Source organism: Diabrotica virgifera, chromosome 9 (genome assembly GCF_917563875.1).
Source record: "Diabrotica virgifera virgifera chromosome 9, PGI_DIABVI_V3a".
Lineage (NCBI taxonomy): Eukaryota > Metazoa > Arthropoda > Insecta > Coleoptera > Chrysomelidae > Diabrotica > Diabrotica virgifera.
In genome coordinates, this window is record NC_065451.1 from 158885621 (window position 1) to 158905341 (window position 19721).

At 35.8% G+C, this 19721-nt stretch overlaps 1 protein-coding gene across 1 annotated transcript in view; it reads right to left on the reverse strand.

The window, feature by feature from the left end:
• Window positions 1–19721, reverse strand: part of LOC126892660 (nose resistant to fluoxetine protein 6-like) — a 153081-nt gene that overhangs the window by 41442 nt on the left and 91918 nt on the right. The window contains exon 7 of the mRNA XM_050662302.1: window positions 14003–14196. Within this exon, the coding sequence (XP_050518259.1) occupies window positions 14003–14196 (194 nt within the window). The remainder of the gene's footprint in view (window positions 1–14002; window positions 14197–19721) is intronic.

Genomic DNA, 19721 nt, shown 5'->3' on the forward strand with positions numbered 1-19721 from the left:
TTTACTTCTTCCTCGAATGGGAAGGCTATCCATTGTAGTCTCTTCTTGGGATCTTTTAGGGTCATGTTCTTTGCGTAATCCTCGATAATGTGGGTCATCTTTCGATAATCTTCCGGGCTTTTCGCCTGGATGAGGGTTTCCCTTCCGCTTCTGGAGATCTTATTTGTCGTGATTACGCCTTGTTTCTGGGCTATACTGAGGATAGCCCCTGTCTCGCTCACGCTCTGTAATTTAATTACAGGCGGCTTACGTTGACGGGTTACCTGTTGTTCAGGTAACGCGGCAGCTTCTTCTTGTTGGTTCGTCTCCATTTGGTTCGACTCTGAATCCTTGGGATGCCGTGCGGCAGGCGCATCTCCACCCGTGCTCGTAGATGGATGCATTGGTGGGACATTTCCTCGGGGTAGGTTGAAGGAGTCTTCTGGTGGGGGTGAAGCAGCTCTCATGGCGTTTCTTGCTTGGTTTTCCCATGATGTCGTCTCGTCTTTTGAGATGGGTGACTTCAGTTTTGGGAAATCTTCCTTATTTTTTGGTGTCTCTCGGATTTTCCTTAGTCTCTCCTCTGCGTGTGACTTTTTGGCTTCAGGGATTGGCTGCGATTTCTCGACTTCAGAGATTGGCTTCTGTTGGAGATTCTGTAAGAGTCCGTTCATCTTTATTTGTTGTTCTACCAGACTGTTCAATTGGGCTGACATTTTCTTCATCTCTTCCTTTTGTTCTTGGATTACGATCCTTAGTTTCTCGTTTTCGGCTCTTTGTTGGTCTCTCTCTGCCGTCATCGCCTCTAGCATCTTCCTCATCTCTTCTTGCTCATTTGTCTTGAGTACCTTCCCTTTCATGTCTTCGTCTACTTCACTCTCTTTCGGCTTCGTTCGTTTGGTGGTGCCTCTGACTGCCTGCTCTGCATCATCATCCATGGGCTCTGCTGTTGGATTTTCTCCGTCCTTCTTCGCTTCTGCGTCGTTCTTCGATTTCTCCTCTTTCTTCTTTTTGGATTTCTCCTTCTTCCTCTCACTTCTAGGTTTCTTGAACCCATTTTCATCCATGGATGAGCAGTCATCGGTGTCGGAACTTAATTCCTGAAACAGGTTTGAGCCCACTTTACGTGAGCTCTCATAGATTGGCGGGGATTGCGCCATGGATCGGGGGCGTGATCGAGACCTAGCTCGATCAATCGTCTGGGGTTGGGGGCGAACGGTCCTAATTTTGGATGAAGCCTTTTTTTCTGCCGACTGGCCCGACGCCAGCTCGACTTCAGGGTTGGCTCCCTGCACCAAGCGCGGTTGTTCACGTACCCAGACAGAACTGAGTACGGGTTCCACTTGAGTTTCTCAATCTACTGACCTAGGGGCCGGGGCTGCATCAATGTAGATTCTCAAAAGCTACACCCTGCAGTGTCGAGGTGCAGTGTTTTAAACTACACCCTTCCCTTACGGAGGCACAGTAGATATCCCGTAGCGGGCTCTCGTCGAGCCCGCTATTTCTTTTTCCGCTAGCCGATCTCTAGCTGTGGCGTCTCAGAGAACTCAATAGAAATTCCCTAAGTTTCACCACATCCAGACGAACGGCTTTTGCCTCACCTTCTTGCCTAAGGCGAAAAAGTGTTACGGTTTCGCTATCACGCTTACATTCGTGATGGAATGAGAATTCCTGCTAGCTGAAAACAACCTTTTCACCGTCTGGCTTCTTGTCGTCCGCGTCTTCTCGCCTCGGAGAGTGAAAACGCTCAACTGTTACCTCGCTTACATTCAAGGTAGGACTAATAAGTCCCCAGCCAAACAATCCCCACTACTCGTTGGCTTCTCTTCGCTGCTTCTCTGCTCCGCTCCGCTCGCACGCGTGTTACCAGTCCAGTGGTCGGCACTAGACTCTACTTACTGGTTACAGAGGTTATGTTTGTAATATCATTTCATTTCATTGTTTATCCTCGTATTTTGTCTATTTTGGATTCATTTGGATTTCGTTTGCTGTATTTTGTGAACTTTATAAACTTTACCACACTGCAAAGTGATTATTTGAGGAAATTATTATTGGAAACTCCAGATGTTTGGAGAAAGGTAGGGGAAACAATTTTTATTTACTGTTGGTTTTTCTCTATTTATCAATATTGATGAATTTTGCAAGCAATAACATTATTTCTTTTATTGTTTTAGATATTTATTGAAGCTGAAAATAATTGGGGATTTAGATCCATATACAATTCAGTCAGAATTGGATTTTACCATAAAGTGCATTCCACCAAATTACTATTATAGATATTATAGATGAAAGCATACAAAAGCCTTCAGGCACATAAATATTTTACAGCTGGATTTGTTTTTAAAGTTGGAGTAAAGTTGGAAGTCACAAGCAACAACTTCGTAAGTACCTACAAGAATATTGAGGAAATCCAGCTCCTGAATACTACTGGGCAAACTAGAAGATTGAAGAGGACAGAGCCTTTTGAACTAGTTTGAGTGATAGTGAAAAGCAGAGCATAATGCTTGTGTGCATGTGTATGTTAGAATAGTGCGGTTAGAAAAGCAGAGCATAGTGCTTGTGTGCCTATTAGATTAGATAAGAGTCGCTATGGGTAAGCTCTTCATTTTAAGGAACAGTAGTAATTTAGGTTAAATTAAAATTGCTCATTGGTCAGAGTTATGACCAGATTGCAATAACATTATTTCTTTTATTGTTTTAGATATTTATTGAAGCTGAAAATAATTGGGGATTTAGATCCATATACAATTCAGTCAGAATTGGATTTTACCATAAAGTGCATTCCACCAAATTACTATTGTTACGTTTTTTTAGGAAATATTACGCGAATTGACTTTTAATTATTATTAAATAAATAAAAGACTTACTTGAAACTGTTTATTTATAACACTTACAATTAACACTTATTTAACAACAATATCTAATTTATTTTACACTTTCTAACATTTAATTTATTTACAAATACGACTTATCTACTTTAAAAATACATACATTTCAGCAACCCGATCAAACAATAAAACAATATATCGCGTCGAATATATTAACTGACTGCCTGCTGCTTAAAAATCATCCGCTTATATAGATACGGCTCTGCTTCGAGAACAGTCAGGAAGGCCTGAGGCGGGTCCACGCCTATCATCGGGGAAACTTCTGGATTAGCGGAGACATTACTCGTCGATGACGTGTCGCTGTTGTTTGTTGACTACTAGGGGCAGGGCCGGCCTCAGTTAGAAATTCGTCACACTATCCTAAATATTTATACATATCTGGTGGAGTCTCACAGTTACTACTCTAAGCAGCAGATGAAAGCATACAAAAGCCTTCAGGCACATAAATATTTTACAGCTGGATTTGTTTTTAAAGTTGGAGTAAAGTTGGAAGTCACAAGCAACAACTTCCTAAAGTACCTACAAGAATATTCAGGAAATCCAGCTCCTCGATACTACTGGGCAAACTAGAAGCTTGAAGAGGACAAAGCATTTTGAACTAGTTTGAGTGATAAGTGATAGTGAAAAGCAGAGCATAATGCTTGTGTGTCTGTGTATGTTAGAATAGTGCGGTTAGAAACGCAGAGTATAGTGCTTGTGTGCCCGTTAGATTAGATAAGAGACGCTATAGGGTAAGCTCTTCATTTTAAGGAATAGTAGGTTAAATTAAAATTGCTCATTGGTCAGAGTTATGACCAGATTGTAATTGTAATGTACAATTCAATACAATGAATCGTCATCGTAGTGATGATTATGGAAATAAATATATGACAAGATTTTGTGCAATAAAAATGTTTATATTTATCAAGAATGTATTATTTGGTACGGCAACATATACTTCTGGTATATCGCCGGTGATGTGACAATACCTCCTATCTGCTTTTTTATGAATTTTGTAGTAGATGAAAAACTTGTTTGGGCCACCTCCTGTTTTCATATATTTTTTGACTTGTTTTGTAGTAAATTCAACTATCTATTTACTACAAAACAAGTCAAAACTTACGTATGAAAACAGGAGATGACCTTACAAAATGTTTTTCGTCTCCTGCAAAACTCATGAAAAAACATAGGAGGTATTGTCACATCACTGATGATATATTTCAGAGAATGTCAAAAAAATATACTTTGAATGTCCTAAGAACATTCGTAGACATTCATGGAATGTTTCAACAAGACATTCAGTCTAAAAAATATACTGTAAATGTTCAAAGAACATTCGTAGACATTCATGGAATGTTCCAACAAGACATTCAAGAAATGTTTAAAATGCTGACACAGCACTTTTCTGGGACTTTCCAGGGACGTTCATGTGCTTTTGGGGACATTCCAGGAATGTTTTCAATGTCCTGTGTGTAGTTTCTAGGAACATTCCTGGAATGTTTTGTGTTATTAGGGGTACAGTGGATCCCAAACCCTTTTTTAGTGCGTTATATGTTGTCGAATTCGCTCTAACGCGTTAAGTCCGAAGTGACAGAAAAAAAACGTATGTCCGTGATTATTATACAGAGAACTTCGAAAATTATGTATTCGTTGAAGCGTATTTCAATATTAAAGCTACTTATACTTATAGATGTATAATTGGTTGACAATTAAAATACTCTAAATAGGTAACCAATCGATGATGCGAATAAAGATAATTTGAGACAAAAGTAATCTATCGTGGTAGTAGGTTTCACAATTTTGACGGATAAAATATCAATTGTAATTCTAGGTTAGAAATTTGTCAACGACGTAAATATAAATATTTTTATGTCATTTGTATATTCGGACATTGTATAGTGAATTTGTATTCTGTATTAATTAATTTATTTTTTTCCATAAAATATTTTAAATATTAATATTCTGGCAAATATTCGATTCGTTTATACGAAATTTATTTATACAACTGTACAGAAGGAATTTATCTTATACTAGGTAACTTAAAGTAACATCGTCCTCGGTTTATATATGCAATATCGTTATTCTGGAACATTCAGGAGAGATCCGCGCTCCTCTCTAGTCGTCGCACACCTGCCACACAGTCTGGAACACTCTTTACCCCTCACAGCACCGTATCGATCCTTCGATAGCTACATTCCAACACGTTCCAAATTGTGAACCGTTATGCGGGGGTCGGTCAAAAGTTCTCTTTCGTTACAATGCTCCCCTCTCAAGATCTGATCGTCCCGATCAGCAATTCTAGATGAAGGCTCAGGATGGCGGAATCTACACGACTCTCCAGCTCTGCATACACCCTTCAAGAAAATATAACAGTCTAGTATTTTTCATCATGGTCACCATATATAGCAAAGATCGAGGGCGATCTTCTAATCGCAGTAGTCTTCCAACTTTAGGCTGCTGATTTCTTAACTTGTCCAGGCGGCCGAACTTTCTATTGAATACGGTCGAGATCCCTTTAGCCATCTCGACGTCTTCGGCAACACAATGGGCTAGAGAGACGTTTTCCGGAACACTAAACAGATCTTGCTGAAGTTCTGTGGTCACGTCAAATCTAGCAGTCTTTCTCTCTGCGTAATTTGACAATAATTCTTTGAAACTTAACTGTCCGGCATCTTTCATCTCATGTCGGAGGACTCGTGCTTCTTCTGTTTTATTTGAGCCGTATGTGGTACAAGGCGATTTATGTGAATAACTTATGGTTTACCGTTTGGCAACTTCTGCACATTGAGGAGACAACGCATAAGAAAAATAGAAGCGGTGTTAAAAAAGAATATTGAAAATTCAGTGGCTTCAAAGGATCACCAATCTTGACGTTCTACGATATTTAAATAAGGAGTTAAAAATTATGAACAGTATAAAAACAAGGAAACTGGAACATTTGGGTCACATTACCAGAGGAGAAAAATATGAGTTGCTGAGAGTTATTATGCAAGGAAGGATCCAAGGTAGAAGAAGCATAGGAAGAAGACGCATCTCCTGGCTGAGGAACCTTAGAGAATGGTTTAACTGTAGTTCATTACAACTGTTCAGAGCAGCAGCCAACAAAGTGACCATAGCCATTAGTATATCCAACCTCCGATAGGAGATGGAACTTTAAGAAGAAGAAGAACTTCTTAATTCTGTATATTACGACATTTATTTTCTTCTTAACTTCATACGGCCCTTCCCATTGTCTTTATAGTTTAGGACACAAGCCTCGATGACGTAGATTATAAAACCAGACAAGATCACCTACTTCGAAGCTTTCATTCTTGCGTGGAGAATCATGTTGATCTTTCATTCTGTCACTGGCTATCTGGATGTATTGTCGGGCAAGTTCATGAATGCTGTTCATTCGTAACTTCAGGCGGTCGACATATTCTTCGCCTACATGTTCCTCGAAAGGTCTGCAGCCAAACTCTAGATCGCAGGGCAAACGAACTTCACGACCCAACATCGGGCAGGTTGGGGTCTGACCTGTAGTTTCATTCACGGCCAAGCGGTAGGCAATTAGGAATAAATGAATGTGCTGGTCCCAATCTCTCTGATGTTCAGATACAACTTTGGACAAATGTTTACCCATCGTTTGGTTCATCCCCTCGATCATTCCACCTGATTGAGGTTGCAGGGGTGTCGTTCTGGTCTTATTGACACCAATCAATTTACAAACGTTTTGGAAAAGGGCTGACTCAAAATTTTGCACTTGGTCGGAGTAGATCTCCAAGAGGATACCAAATCGGCTGAAGAATTCTTTAACAACTACCTCTGCAACGGTAGCAGCTTCTTGATTTGGTTATGCATAGGCCTCGGTCCATATGGCTACCAGGATGCATTTTATTTCCAGCATCAGTTTCTGGAAATGGACCTGCAATGTCGATCGCTACTCTTTCCATAGAACTACCAACGTTGTACGGTGTCATGGGTGCTCTCTTTTTACCAACTGGACCATTACTGGATGCACACAGTTCATATTTCCGGCACCATCTTCTTACATCATCTTTACATTTCACCTAATAGAACCGTTCTCGAACCTTTTGTAGAGTATTCGTAATACCGACAAGTTCCGAACTGTGAACCGTTATACGGGGGTCGGTCAAAAGTTCTCATTAAAATCATACTCAAATATGATGCAGCGATTATCGAGATTCTTAAAATGATATATATTATGACGTTAAAATTAATGATGCATTGAAAAAGGGTTTGGGATCATCTGTACTCGCAATCATTTGTTGTATTACTCCGACGAATGGTTTCGCTGTTTATAATTTGCACAGTATCATCAGGTGCAAAATTTAACGTATATTAAAAGATGAATACTCTAAATTACATATTATGTAATTACACTATTTTTACCTGTAGCGATTTAAAGGAAAAAACTGTCATTTTGAACCTTATTTATTAACAACTATTATAGGCGAGCGGAAGTAACCCCTAAAATGATCAATTTTCCGAAAATCACGAAAATCAATTTTCAGGTGAATGACGAATTTTGATTACTCTTTATGTTTTAGAGGTCGCTGAATCCGAATATGAAATTTATTTTTATCTAAAATTGGTGAAATATGTTCAAAAATAAAATTTTATGCAAAAATGCGAAAAATCAATTTTGATGATTTTTCAAATTTAACTTGCTGTATCTTCGGTTGCTGTAAATATTTCCTTTCGAAAATTTTATTGTATTATCTTTGAAGTATTTAAATAACAACAGGATTTGTCCGAGATGTTTAAGCGAATTAAAATAGGAGTTGTTAATTTTTAAACATTTTGTCGTCAGATTTCGTTAGTTTTATGTTTACTTAAAAAAATTTGGTTGATAATCTTTTTAGTTTATTAATTTGACTAACACTGTATTAAAACATAATTCACGAAGAAGATTTTTTAATTTCACGAAATTAATTTTCTTTTGTTTCTTTTTTCAGATTAAACAAACATGTAAAGGTTTCACAAGAGACTCCCTGGGACAAAACCTTTAAGAGAATACAATTCAGATGATTCAGATGAACAGAATTCGAAAAATATGAATGCATTTAGAACACATTGACGCGAAATTTTGAGCCTACGCCCTTTAAAAGCACGGGCTTTCGAAATACATGTCTAAAGCCGGCCTCAAACGACTCGCGTACTTCGCAAGTACAGAATTATTCGCCTACTTGGAAAGTATGCGAGTTTGCGATTGCAATGACAAACAGGGCACTCACACGACGTGTACAACTTACAAGTATGCGAGCGTAAACATTTGGCTTAACGACCTTGACAAATGAATCAGTGGTGTGATTACTAATAAATAGACCAGGACATTTAGGAAAAAATAAATCGATATTTAAATACAGCACGTAGAAAGTTACACCGTTTTTCATTGTGTTCGTTCAGGATGATACCAGTAAAAAAGTCAACAATAGAAAAATGGCTGGAAATGCATAGTTGCATTTTAAAGTGCATATTATGCATCCAAAAGTGCATAAACATGGCAAAATAAGTGTATTAGGGCCAGATTTTGTTACTCGTGGGTTTTTGGGTCGCTGAGGACCAATACGCCATCAGAACTGACCATCGGGGCACCTGGTGTCCAGGTTCACTGCTATGTTTCGACTAAGTTTCCAGGTATTCGGCACTAAATTTATGCAAACATTACTCGGGAGTTTTTGGGGTAGCTGAGCAAAAATACGCCATCAAAACCGACCCCCCGTTGCACCTGATGCCCAAAAACCCTCCAAACTCCTGAAAATAACATGCCTTAGCATTATGTACCAGATGGACGGTTCTCATGGCGTATTCGTATTCAGCGACGCCAGAAACCGCCTACTTAATCTATCTGCATGCATTCAATGCCGAAAACCTTAAAAACTCCGAAAGATGACGTACCTTAGAAGTTACCACGGGTACAAGGTGCTCCAGGGGTCGGTTCTGATGGACTATTCGTGTTCAGCAGCACCGAAACCCCGTATAATCCGTTTGCATTAATTTAGTACCAAAATCCCTCGAAACTCCAGAAGATGACTTGCTACAGTAGTCACACTGGGCACCAGGGGCTACGGGGGTCGGTTCTGATGGCATATTCGTATTCAGCGACTCGAACAAACCTCCAAGTAAACTGATTGCATCAATTTAGGGCCGTTGGCCCTCGAACATCCAGATGACGTGCCCTAGCAGTGACCCTGGGTACCAGGTGCTTCCAGAGCCCGATTTAAGGCAGTGGGGGCCCCTGGGCAGAATTGGTGTGGGGGCCCCTGGACAGAATTGGTGTGGGGTCCTACCTCCTACCATTGAACAAATTGTTGTTATGACTATGGTATGGTTAAAGTCCGGGTACTTTTCGAGATTTTTTAACTGAAAATTCCTTGATTATGTCGGGCATGTCTAGTTGCTTTAAGGCATTGTGTTCAATGTTCATTATAAAGAGATGGTTCAAACGCTCTTGGCCTATCATAGACCGAAGTCCATTTTTACTTAACTTAAATATTTAGAATGATCTCTCTCCACTGCAGTTAGTTAATATCAGAACTAAATATAAACGAAGTGCCACTATAATGTTTGGAACCGCATCATTCACATTTTTCCCTTTTAACCTTCGGTACATTTGAAGTTCTTTACTTATATTTGATGAGCCGATTTCCTCTTTAAATGAATTGAAAAATTCTACAAATTGTACTAGTTCGACACCTAGTTTTTTATCTAAATCTGCTATAATTGTCGGTAAGCTTCAGTGAGTGATCTTCACTTTCATTGGGAGTTAAATTTTCCAAATAATGTAAAAATCCAAAATTGGAATGAATGGATTCATATGCCGAAAGCCTATGACTTGAAGAGGAAATAAAGTGATCTATAATAGCTATAAAATTTTGAGTCCTAAATTTCTCTGATGTTGTCCTTTCAGTCTCTGAAATATTCCTTAAAAGAATATAAATTTTTTAATTGATTTAAGTGCCGCCACTCCTGAATTAAGGTCAATATTTGGATCTTGGAGAATACGACTTGTGCTGATTGTCCTCTCTAAGATTTCATTCCAAAATATTGCAAATATCCCTGTTTTCAGTAAACACACTCGATTATACAAACCATTTGTATCGCTACGAGTTTCAAATTGTTGCCCATCGTCTTTTGAAATTTTGGATAATACTCCTTTAATCTGATTATAACATTTAACTAGTTCTTTTGCGGCATCACTTCTAGACGACCATCTAGTAGTATTTACTCTTTTTTCATGGTCGGCGTTGCTCTCGCTTAAAGACGTTTTTAAACATTCGATTAACAAGTTGTATCTATATGTAGAGGAAGTGAAAAATACATAGGGTCCATACAGTCCTTCTAAAAAATCAAAGAATTCTATGGCAGCAGGAGAACACTTAGCTGCAGCTTTAGCAACTAAATTTAGAGGGTGTGCGACACATGGAATCTACAACGCCAAGATATTGTGTTATCTAAATTTTAGCTGAACACCATTGTATTTTCCACTCATAACTGACGCATTGTCGTAGGACTGTCCCCTGCAGCTTTTCAAATCGATGTCATCTTCTTGCAAGAATGTCTTAAATATATCTTCTGCTTTATGACCATAATTTGCCAAAAATACATTTTTAATAGGAGAGAAACCTTTCATATAACGAAATATGACAGTTAATTGATTGACAAAAATCATTCTATGTGAATAATGTGCTGATTTTTTTAAGTTTGGTGCTTTGTGAGGGCCCCGGGCAGCTGCCCAGCCTGCCCCCCTTAAATCCGGCCCTGGGTGCTCCGAGGGTAGGTTCTGATAGCGTAGTCATGTTCAGCGACCTCAAAAACCAAGCGAGTAACAAAACTTGGCCCTTAATATGCTTATTTTGACATGTTTATGCACTTTTTAATGCATGTTAAGAACTTTTAAAAAGCAATTATTAATTAGGCATTTCCACCCATTTTTCTATTGTAGCCTTTTTTCCTGATATCATCCTGAACACAATGCAAAACTAGCAAGTCTCTAGGTGGGGTATTTAAAAATCGATTTAATCCGGTGTTTTTAGTGCTAAATGCACTGGTCTAAATGAATAGTCGAAGTAAATGCCAATTATTTATACATTTCGTTTGACCGCCTCTGCAAGTATAGACAAGTATGTACTTCGCAAGTGTGCGAATAATCGTGATCCCTTCAGAGGCGGCTCTAGCCCATGTAGCGCCCGTGTACAGTCGATGCACTGGCGCTCTTTGGTAGACGCGCAGTCAAAATGGAATAGTCGAATAGGTACCTACCTATTCCTAGTACTAGTACATAGGGTATTAGAGGTTATTAGGTACACTTATATTGTAAACAAAAATCCAGATGTAAATAGTCCAATATTAAATGATGTCGGGAGCCAATAGGTAATCACGGCGTCAGAACAACCTACCCAAAAGAGCTCCTGCAGACTTTTTATCGGCAGATAGTTTGTCTTCAAACTAATTTGTCGGCCAAATATCGGCCGACAGTTTAATCAGTGTGAGCTAACTAGCACACACGACGATTGTTTATTGGTCGATAGTTCAATTCTCTCCTAGTTTTGGTATCCAATACTTGTGCAGTGAGAATATTTTTTGAATATTTTGCGAAAAAATGGCATCGTCTAATTCACAATCGTTAATTGTAGAAACCTGCATGGCCCAATTAGCATGCCTAGTTCATTGAAGGTGACTAAGAATCCGATAAAAGGCGAAAAACTTTTTTGGGTAATCAAGTAATTTAGAATACATTGTGTAGAATTTTCCACTAAATAATCTATCACTGAGAATTCATCATCAGTATCATCAACAGCTATTCCATCCATCCCCAGAAGGAAGCCTTCCTTCCTTAGGTGTATCCATTCATTTTAGGTTGTTGTTTTTTACATCCATTCGTGACCAGCCATTCACTTGATGTCATCAGTCCATCTTGTTTGAGGTCTGCCTCTACTTATTTTGCTAGTCCTTGTTCGCCATTTAAGAATTTGCTTCGTCCAACGGTTGTTTTCCATTCTTCCTATGTGTCCTGCCCAGTTCCAGTTTAACATGACAATCTCCTGGATCACGTCTGTTACTTTTAACCGTCACGTCGTCTTATTTCTTTCACTGTAAATTATGATGCACTCAATACTCTCGGAATCTCTTCTTAGATTTCCTTCTCCCTTATATGAGAGCGATAATAACATTTCTGGATAATTTTTTCATTGTGCGACTACTAACTTCAACAGTCAAATTAGAACTTCAGTACTAAATCGTTCGAGAATAGTCGGTCGGCTGTTGATAGTGTGCGCCCTCTTCACCAACCCGACTGTTTAGTTGTCTTAGTATGCGCACTAACAGCACATCCCGACTAAACTATCTGCCGATAAAAAGTCTGCAGTATGCGGGGCTCCGCTTACTGCAGTGTTTTATCCTTCCAGTGTTTTAATTTTTGACAAAATGAATAAAAATAAATTTCGACTACGAGTCAGGATTCTGTTAACCGAGATACGATAGTACCAAGCGGCGCCGCTAGGAGGAACACTCCATCAATTCGTCTCAGAATACTTTAACGAAACGTGGTCATTTTGTACTCTAAACCGAGTAAGGTATGAAAAAGAAAAGAAAATAATCGTTTTCGTTTTGATTCAATTCGAGTCTCTTGCCATCCTCTGACACCGTGTTTCGGGGTCCCTACCCCTTATCAAAGAGGCTATGCAAGTAGACTGAATTGAATCATCTCGAAACGAAGAAGAACTGCATATATTAAAATATCTGCAGCAGAGTGTGGTTAGACTGTCCTCTAACGGGGAATGACAAAATGAATAAAAATAAATTTCGACTACGAGTCAGGATTCTGTTAACCGAGATACGATAGTACCAAGCAACGCCGCTAGGAGGAGCACTCCATCAATGCGTCTCAGAATACTTTAACGAAACGTGGTCATTTTGTACTCTAAACCGAGTAAGGTATGAAAAAGAAAATAATCGTTTTCGTTTTGATTCAATTCGAGTCTCTTGCCATCCTCTGACACCGTGTTTTGGGGTCCCTACTCCTTATCATCCTACCCCCTTAACGAAAACGATTATTTTCTTTTCTTTTTCATACCTTACTCGGTTTAGAGTACAAAATGACCACGTTTCGTTAAAGTATTCTGAGACGCATTGATGGAGTGCTCCTCCTAGCGGCGCCGCTTGGTACTATCGTATCTCGTTTGACAGAATCCTGACTCGTAGTCGAAATTTATTTTTATTCATTTTGTCATTCCCCGTTAGAGGACAGTCTAACCACACTCTGCTGCAGATATTTTAATATATGCAGTTCTTCTTCGTTTCGAGATGATTCAATTCAGTCTACTTGCATAGCCTCTTTGATAAGGGGTAGGGACCCCGAAACACGGTGTTAGAGGATGGCAAGAGACTCGAATTGAATCAAAACGAAAACGATTATTTTCTTTTCTTTTTAATTTTTGAATGAACGAAAAAGTGTCATTATTTTTCTTTAAAAGTTCGAAGCGTTCGTCAAATTTAGTAATTGCGGTATCTAATAGGTAATAGTAAGAGCCCGTGCAGACTGCAGACTTTTTATCGGCCGATAGTTTAGTCGGCTTCTTAATCAGTACAGATAGGTATGCAGATGCGCACATTACACCGATTCAGTCTCGGCCGACAAAAAAGTTTGATGGGCTTACCCATCATGGACAGCCCAATCCGACTAAACTATCGGCCGATTAAAAAGTCTGCAGTTTGCGGGGGCTCTAAAAGTTTACTTTAAAATGTATTTTCGTGTCAATTGCTGATTCATCTTCCGCCTCCTATTTAAAAATTTTTTATACTATTTTATGTTGAAACAAAGTGAAGGACCCGCTCTTTGGTGCTCGGCGCCCCTAACATCCCGGCGCCCGTGTGCACCGCACAACCTGCACAATAGGTAAAGCCGCCTCTGAATCCCTTTGACTTGGGTCATTGTTACCGACAACAGTTGGAAGACGAACGAGTGGCAACGAGTGACAAATAATCGTACGAGTAACCCACTCACACGACATGGCACGTATACGCAAGTGACGATTATTCGCCAAGTACGAGTCGTTTGAGTCGGCTTAATATAAACAATCGATAATTGTTATGGTGATACTCTCAAGTAAAAAATCGAAACACTTTTACATAGAAGGAAGAAGGATACTTACTCTGCCCTTGGTATATTAAAAGCTTCCAACTTGTTTATATAGTTGATGTAGAACGTGATTAATAGAGTTGTAGATAGTAAACCACCGATAATATGCAACATATATTTTTCATGTTTTTTTATATACCATAAAAGTAGCAAAATCAGAATATAATATTGTGTATCGAGTGTTATATACCATGCTGTAACTTCACACTGAAAGTAAGAATTATATTTTTACAAAAGAGGAAAGAGAAAATTCTTGGTAACAATCTATAGCCTGAGCTTTTTACAATTTATAAAGCGTCCAGATTCGTAAATTAGGGGAGTGCATATAGATTTTCACTTCGGAAAAAATCAAACAAGACAACTTTTTGTAATTTCATTAAAAAATGTTTAATAAACAACATATCAAAAAGTTCTACTCGAGAAGTGGGTGCTTCATTTTTTATTAAACAAATGAACTACGAAATTAGATGTTTTTTAAATAACTATGAAATTATAAATTTAAAAAAAAAACTGACTTAACCATTGAAAAATTCAGAAAATTTTACAAAATAAAATCTTATATAAAGAATTATATATATTATGTTATATATAAAGAATTTTCTAAAATTAAATCTGTATCTTCTATAATTTTTTATTTATAATGCTGTCACCCTTCTCACAAACATTGGCGCACTGTAAACTAGCGTACGGCGAAGTGTACGGTTGAGTTATTTTAATGTAATTCTTTAACTAATAGATCAAATGAAATTTTACAAATTGAACATGAAAGAAGAATAATTAAGCTATCTTATGGTTATAATAAAAAGAAATAAAATATATGGGCATAAGTACGGTGTGGGCTGAAAGTGAGCCTTACATGAATTTTGCTTAAAAATGATTTAAAAATGTGTAACTAATACAATTTTTCTTAAAAAACTCTCAATTTTGCACAACTTACCTTTCAAGCATCTTACTAGATTATGTTTCATTCAAAAAAAATCTCAAAAATTTAATTCAAATGATATGACGTCTCAAAAATGTAATTTTTGAAAGCTTCGTAGTTTTATAGAATTACCACCACTTTAACACGGTATTGCTCAAGCTTAAACAGATCTATTACAGTTTTATAAGTGCTTTCTTGAAGCTTAGGATGTAGTCTTTAAAATTGACCAAATTATTTTACTCTAGAAATGAAATAAACTATTTCTTTTTGAGAAAATTAAAAAAGAAAACAAAAATGTAATACAAAAACCGAAAATTACCAGCTAAAAATATGTTTATACAAAGTGATCAAAACTTTTTTCTGTAAGACTTACCTAAAATACATTTAATAATAGGCTTCAGCAATAATAAATGTTCAGCAAAAAATTTTTTTTAGCTATTATACAATATGTATGCGTAACTTGGAACCTATTGATAACTTTTTTTATTATCAGTTTTACGAAAAAAAGTTATTCTTTATAAAATACTCTGCATCGTATACAATCTAAGATGAAATCATCAAATATCAAATTTAATTAATTTTATACGAGGTATGTCAAAAAATATGAATTTCACTCAAGAGTAAAGTACCTTTACATTTCACAATATCGAAAATTATTATTAAGAAAATTTGTTTAGAATTAAAAAATTTGTTTTAGTGTTCAATTACATCCTTCTACTTAAAATATTGTGAATAATAAAGGCACTTAACTCTTAAGAAAAATTCCTATTTTTACATACCTCGTATAAAATTAAAAAAGTTTGATATCTGATAATTGTATCTTAGAGTTTAGACCAGGGAGAGCATTTTATGAAGAATAACTTTTTTTCTTAAAAGTGATAATAAAATAGTTATCATAATTGTAATAAAATTATGAGTATCCGTAACTTGACAAAAAATTGAAAATAATTGTTTCGATTAGAATGATGTAATTGTATATTTAAACATAGTTTTTAATTTCAAACAACTTTTCATAATAGCATTTTTTGATATTCTGGAATATAAAGGTACTTTCGTTTACTCTTTAACAAAATTAATATTTTTGACATAACTCGTATAAAATTGATAAAATTTTATATCTGATGGTTGAGTTTTAGATTTTTGACTATCCAGAGCATTTTATGAAGAATAACTTTTTTTCGTAAAATTGATAATAAAAAAGTTTTCCATGTGGTTCTTAGCTACGCAGACATACTGTATAAGAGCTTCTGTATATGAATTTTCAAATTGCAATGCTATATTCGGATGCAGCATAATCAAAAATAAAATAGAAACATATTTGATCAAAGTAACATGATGAATTTAACGATATTTTTTAAAATCATTTTAACAAAACCATTGTTATTGTTTAAACAATTAATTAATAATTAGCGGCCAAATCTACGAGTAGAACTTTTTACTTTAACATGTATAAAAACTAACAAAAAAAGTTTTAGAAAAATATAAGCTTGTTTGAATTTTTCCGAAACAATGCATATTTACATTCTAATTGCACTCCCCTAATGAGGGTATTATGGAATACCATTTACATTTTTAAAAATAACTTACTCTTTTTTTAATAAAAATTCCCAAATCGTCATATCTCCATACTACAACTTATTGCAATGAACTATCTCTTGTTAGAAATGAAATATTTATTTTGTTTTTATAAAAATATTTATTACAAAAAATAGTTACAGATGGAGGTTAATATGAAGTCATCGGGTAAGATGGAGTACATTTTTTAATCATTGAAAAAAAAAGTAGAGTTTATAAAACATTAGCTGAACAGAAATAGTTTCATCTATAAAAACCATATTTTTAAGATTATATGCTAGTCATTACTGCTTCTACTCTATTTACACAAATCACACACATAATTTTCTTTCTCTGTTCCAGTACAGTCAAGATGGCTCCACAAGGAACAGTTTAAGCATTAAACCCAAATCTCTCCTCGTTCATCTTAGGAGAATTTTCCATTGCAAAAGATACATTCAGAGTCTTTGTTTTCTGGTTCTTTAGCTAGCCATTCTTCTAGAAATGCATGCTATTCCATAATAACCGACAAGCCATCTTGGAAAATAATCTTTAAACTGATGGACAAAACACTATTAGCTAACAAACGACCAAGCTATGCAAAACTACACTTCTTTTATTAAAAATGAATAAACATTTTCAATTTCGTTGCAACGCGAAACCGCAGTCGCACTATATTAATTTCTAGTTCAATCAGAGAGTACAGCAAGCATCTCCACCGGCTTAAACTTAAACTTTAAACTTTATTTACACTTCTTTTACTTTACATTATGATTAACCTCAATGTTTAAATCAAATGTACCTATAGAGCAGGGCGGATCTGTGAAATAAGGTCTATTTTTGGATGTGCGAGGTGGCATTCAGATTTTTGCAGATAAAGTTCAACAATAATAATTGACTTATGCTCCTTCTCAAATATGTCCGGAACATTAATAAAAAAATTTAAATATTTAAAAATTTCAAAAAACATCGTTTTTTTTTCTACTTTCTTTACTTATAACTTTAAAACGATTCATTTTGGAACAAAGTCGTAGCAAAATAAAATAAAGATAATTGAATTTTGTATGATAAACGACTGGTTAAAAATGTCTTAAATTATTACCCTGTCTGCAAAATAGCAATAAATACAAAATAAAGGAGCAAAATAAGCCTGTTTTTATTCAATATTTTTCAACCATTTTGGTTGCACTTAGAACTTTCGTAGTTCGCTTAGAAAATTTTTACAACATACTTAAATCGTCCACCAAATTTCATTAAAATCGACCTGAGAGATTTTGCAGAATAATTTTGCTATTTAATTTCTTTTTAAAGTTCAAATTTTAAAATCTTTCTGAAGAAAAAGTAGACCATTTAGAAGTTTGCTAATTTTTTTACATAAAAGAGGTTCTCTACCTATCTAATACACTTTACATAATTAAAATCGGATTATTTAAGCGGCCTCAGCACTGTTTTAAAGTTATAAACCATTTTTTGGCTTATAAACAAATACAGTGAGGACGTTTGAGTTGGCATAAATTAATTTTCTCGAGAATAGGCGTCTCTGGACATAAACCCCGAAACAGGTCGATTTTTATTTTTAGATTCTAATTTTTTGGTATATATATCATACTAGTGACGTCATCCATCTGGGCGTGATGACGTAATCGATGATTTTTAAAATAGGTTCGAAAAATTCCAAATGGAATAATTCAATGTGAAATATCCAAATAATGAAGCATTCTTGGGGAAAACACATTATATATTTTTTAAACTCTTTAAAAAAAGCTTTATTTCTGTTTTTATAAAAAAATTTTTAGCATCAAATGTAAGCAAGTTACACTCAAAATAAAGTTGGTCCCTTTTGTTTTGCCACAAAAAAAATCAGGAAGATCACACCCCATAAATGAAATTAATAGTTACCGCTTCACAAGTCACTTTACTTATGTTGTGTTTATATTATGATCTGTAAGTAAAATTTTGAAAAAATGCTTTTTTTCAAAATACATAACTTAAAAATTGTTAGAGATATCAAAAATCTTCAACAATAAGAAAGTCGGCTTTACTTTTCTGAATATTTTGTATTTTTTGTTTTTCTGCAAGACAAAAATTGGTTAAGATTCGGTGTTTCTAAACTTGCATACACGCGTGATAAGTGACTCGTTCAAACCCTTTTAACTACAGCTCTTTCAAAAATGAGGACTTTGAACCGATGAAACTTACAAATAATATGATCAATACATACGCGAGTAAAAAAATTGTGAAGTGGTAACAATTAAGTTCATTTGAAATATTAATTGGGGGGCGATTTTCCAGATTTTTTACCAAAAAAGGGACCAACTTTATTTTGAGCGTAACTTGTTTACTTTTGATGCTAAAAAATTTTTTTAAGAAACAAAAATAAGCATTTTTTAAACATGTAGTAATGAAACACAGACTTACTCACAATCATTTAATTATACTTTGACGACCGGTTTCGATCTCTACATTATACAGATCATCTTCAGGTCGACGTTACAAGTAGTTAAATGTTACATGCCGTTACAAGGGATGCGTTGCCACTTAGTTGTTATCATATTAATTCCTCCAACTTATGCTGATTGGTTTGCTGGTAGGGTTATACGGCAAACAGACATGTTACGCAGGTCAAAACAAAGTAAATTTTTTGAATTTGGAAAGGATCCTGAAGGAAGATGCGTGCTGTGAAACTGGTGATGTCTTGTTAGAATGGAGAAAGACAATGCTCAAGTGGTTGTGTATTGAATGTAGCCAGGTATGAAAATCTTATTGTAGACACTTGTACAAATGTGATGGTCTTAGCTCGTAGATGTTTTACGATACGGGCAGAGGTCAAAGCATAGCATTTCTGAAGAAATAAAAAAATAAGATATTCAGTGAATTGGGGAAATGTAGTGCTACCTCCAATTTTTATCAATAATTGTTATGTCTTTGTGCTTTTTAATCCTGTGTGTTATGTGTTAATTTATTTATTTATTTTTAAAAAATATTCTCAAGTAAGTGCCAACACCCTACCAATATCTTTTCTTTTCTTTGAACTTATTCCTTTAAACAATAGCTCAAACAAAATAACCCTGGTTTTTCTGATCTTTTTATTATTTATTTTTACAGTTCTTAACCAATCTTTTTGATAATTTTTACTACTTTTTCATTTAATTAGCTTTCTTTCTTATAATTTCTATGCAGTTCATAGATTTCAAAGTGTCTGGCACCTACTAGTTTATTAAATTTATGACATCCCTTAGTCATTTGACCGGGAACA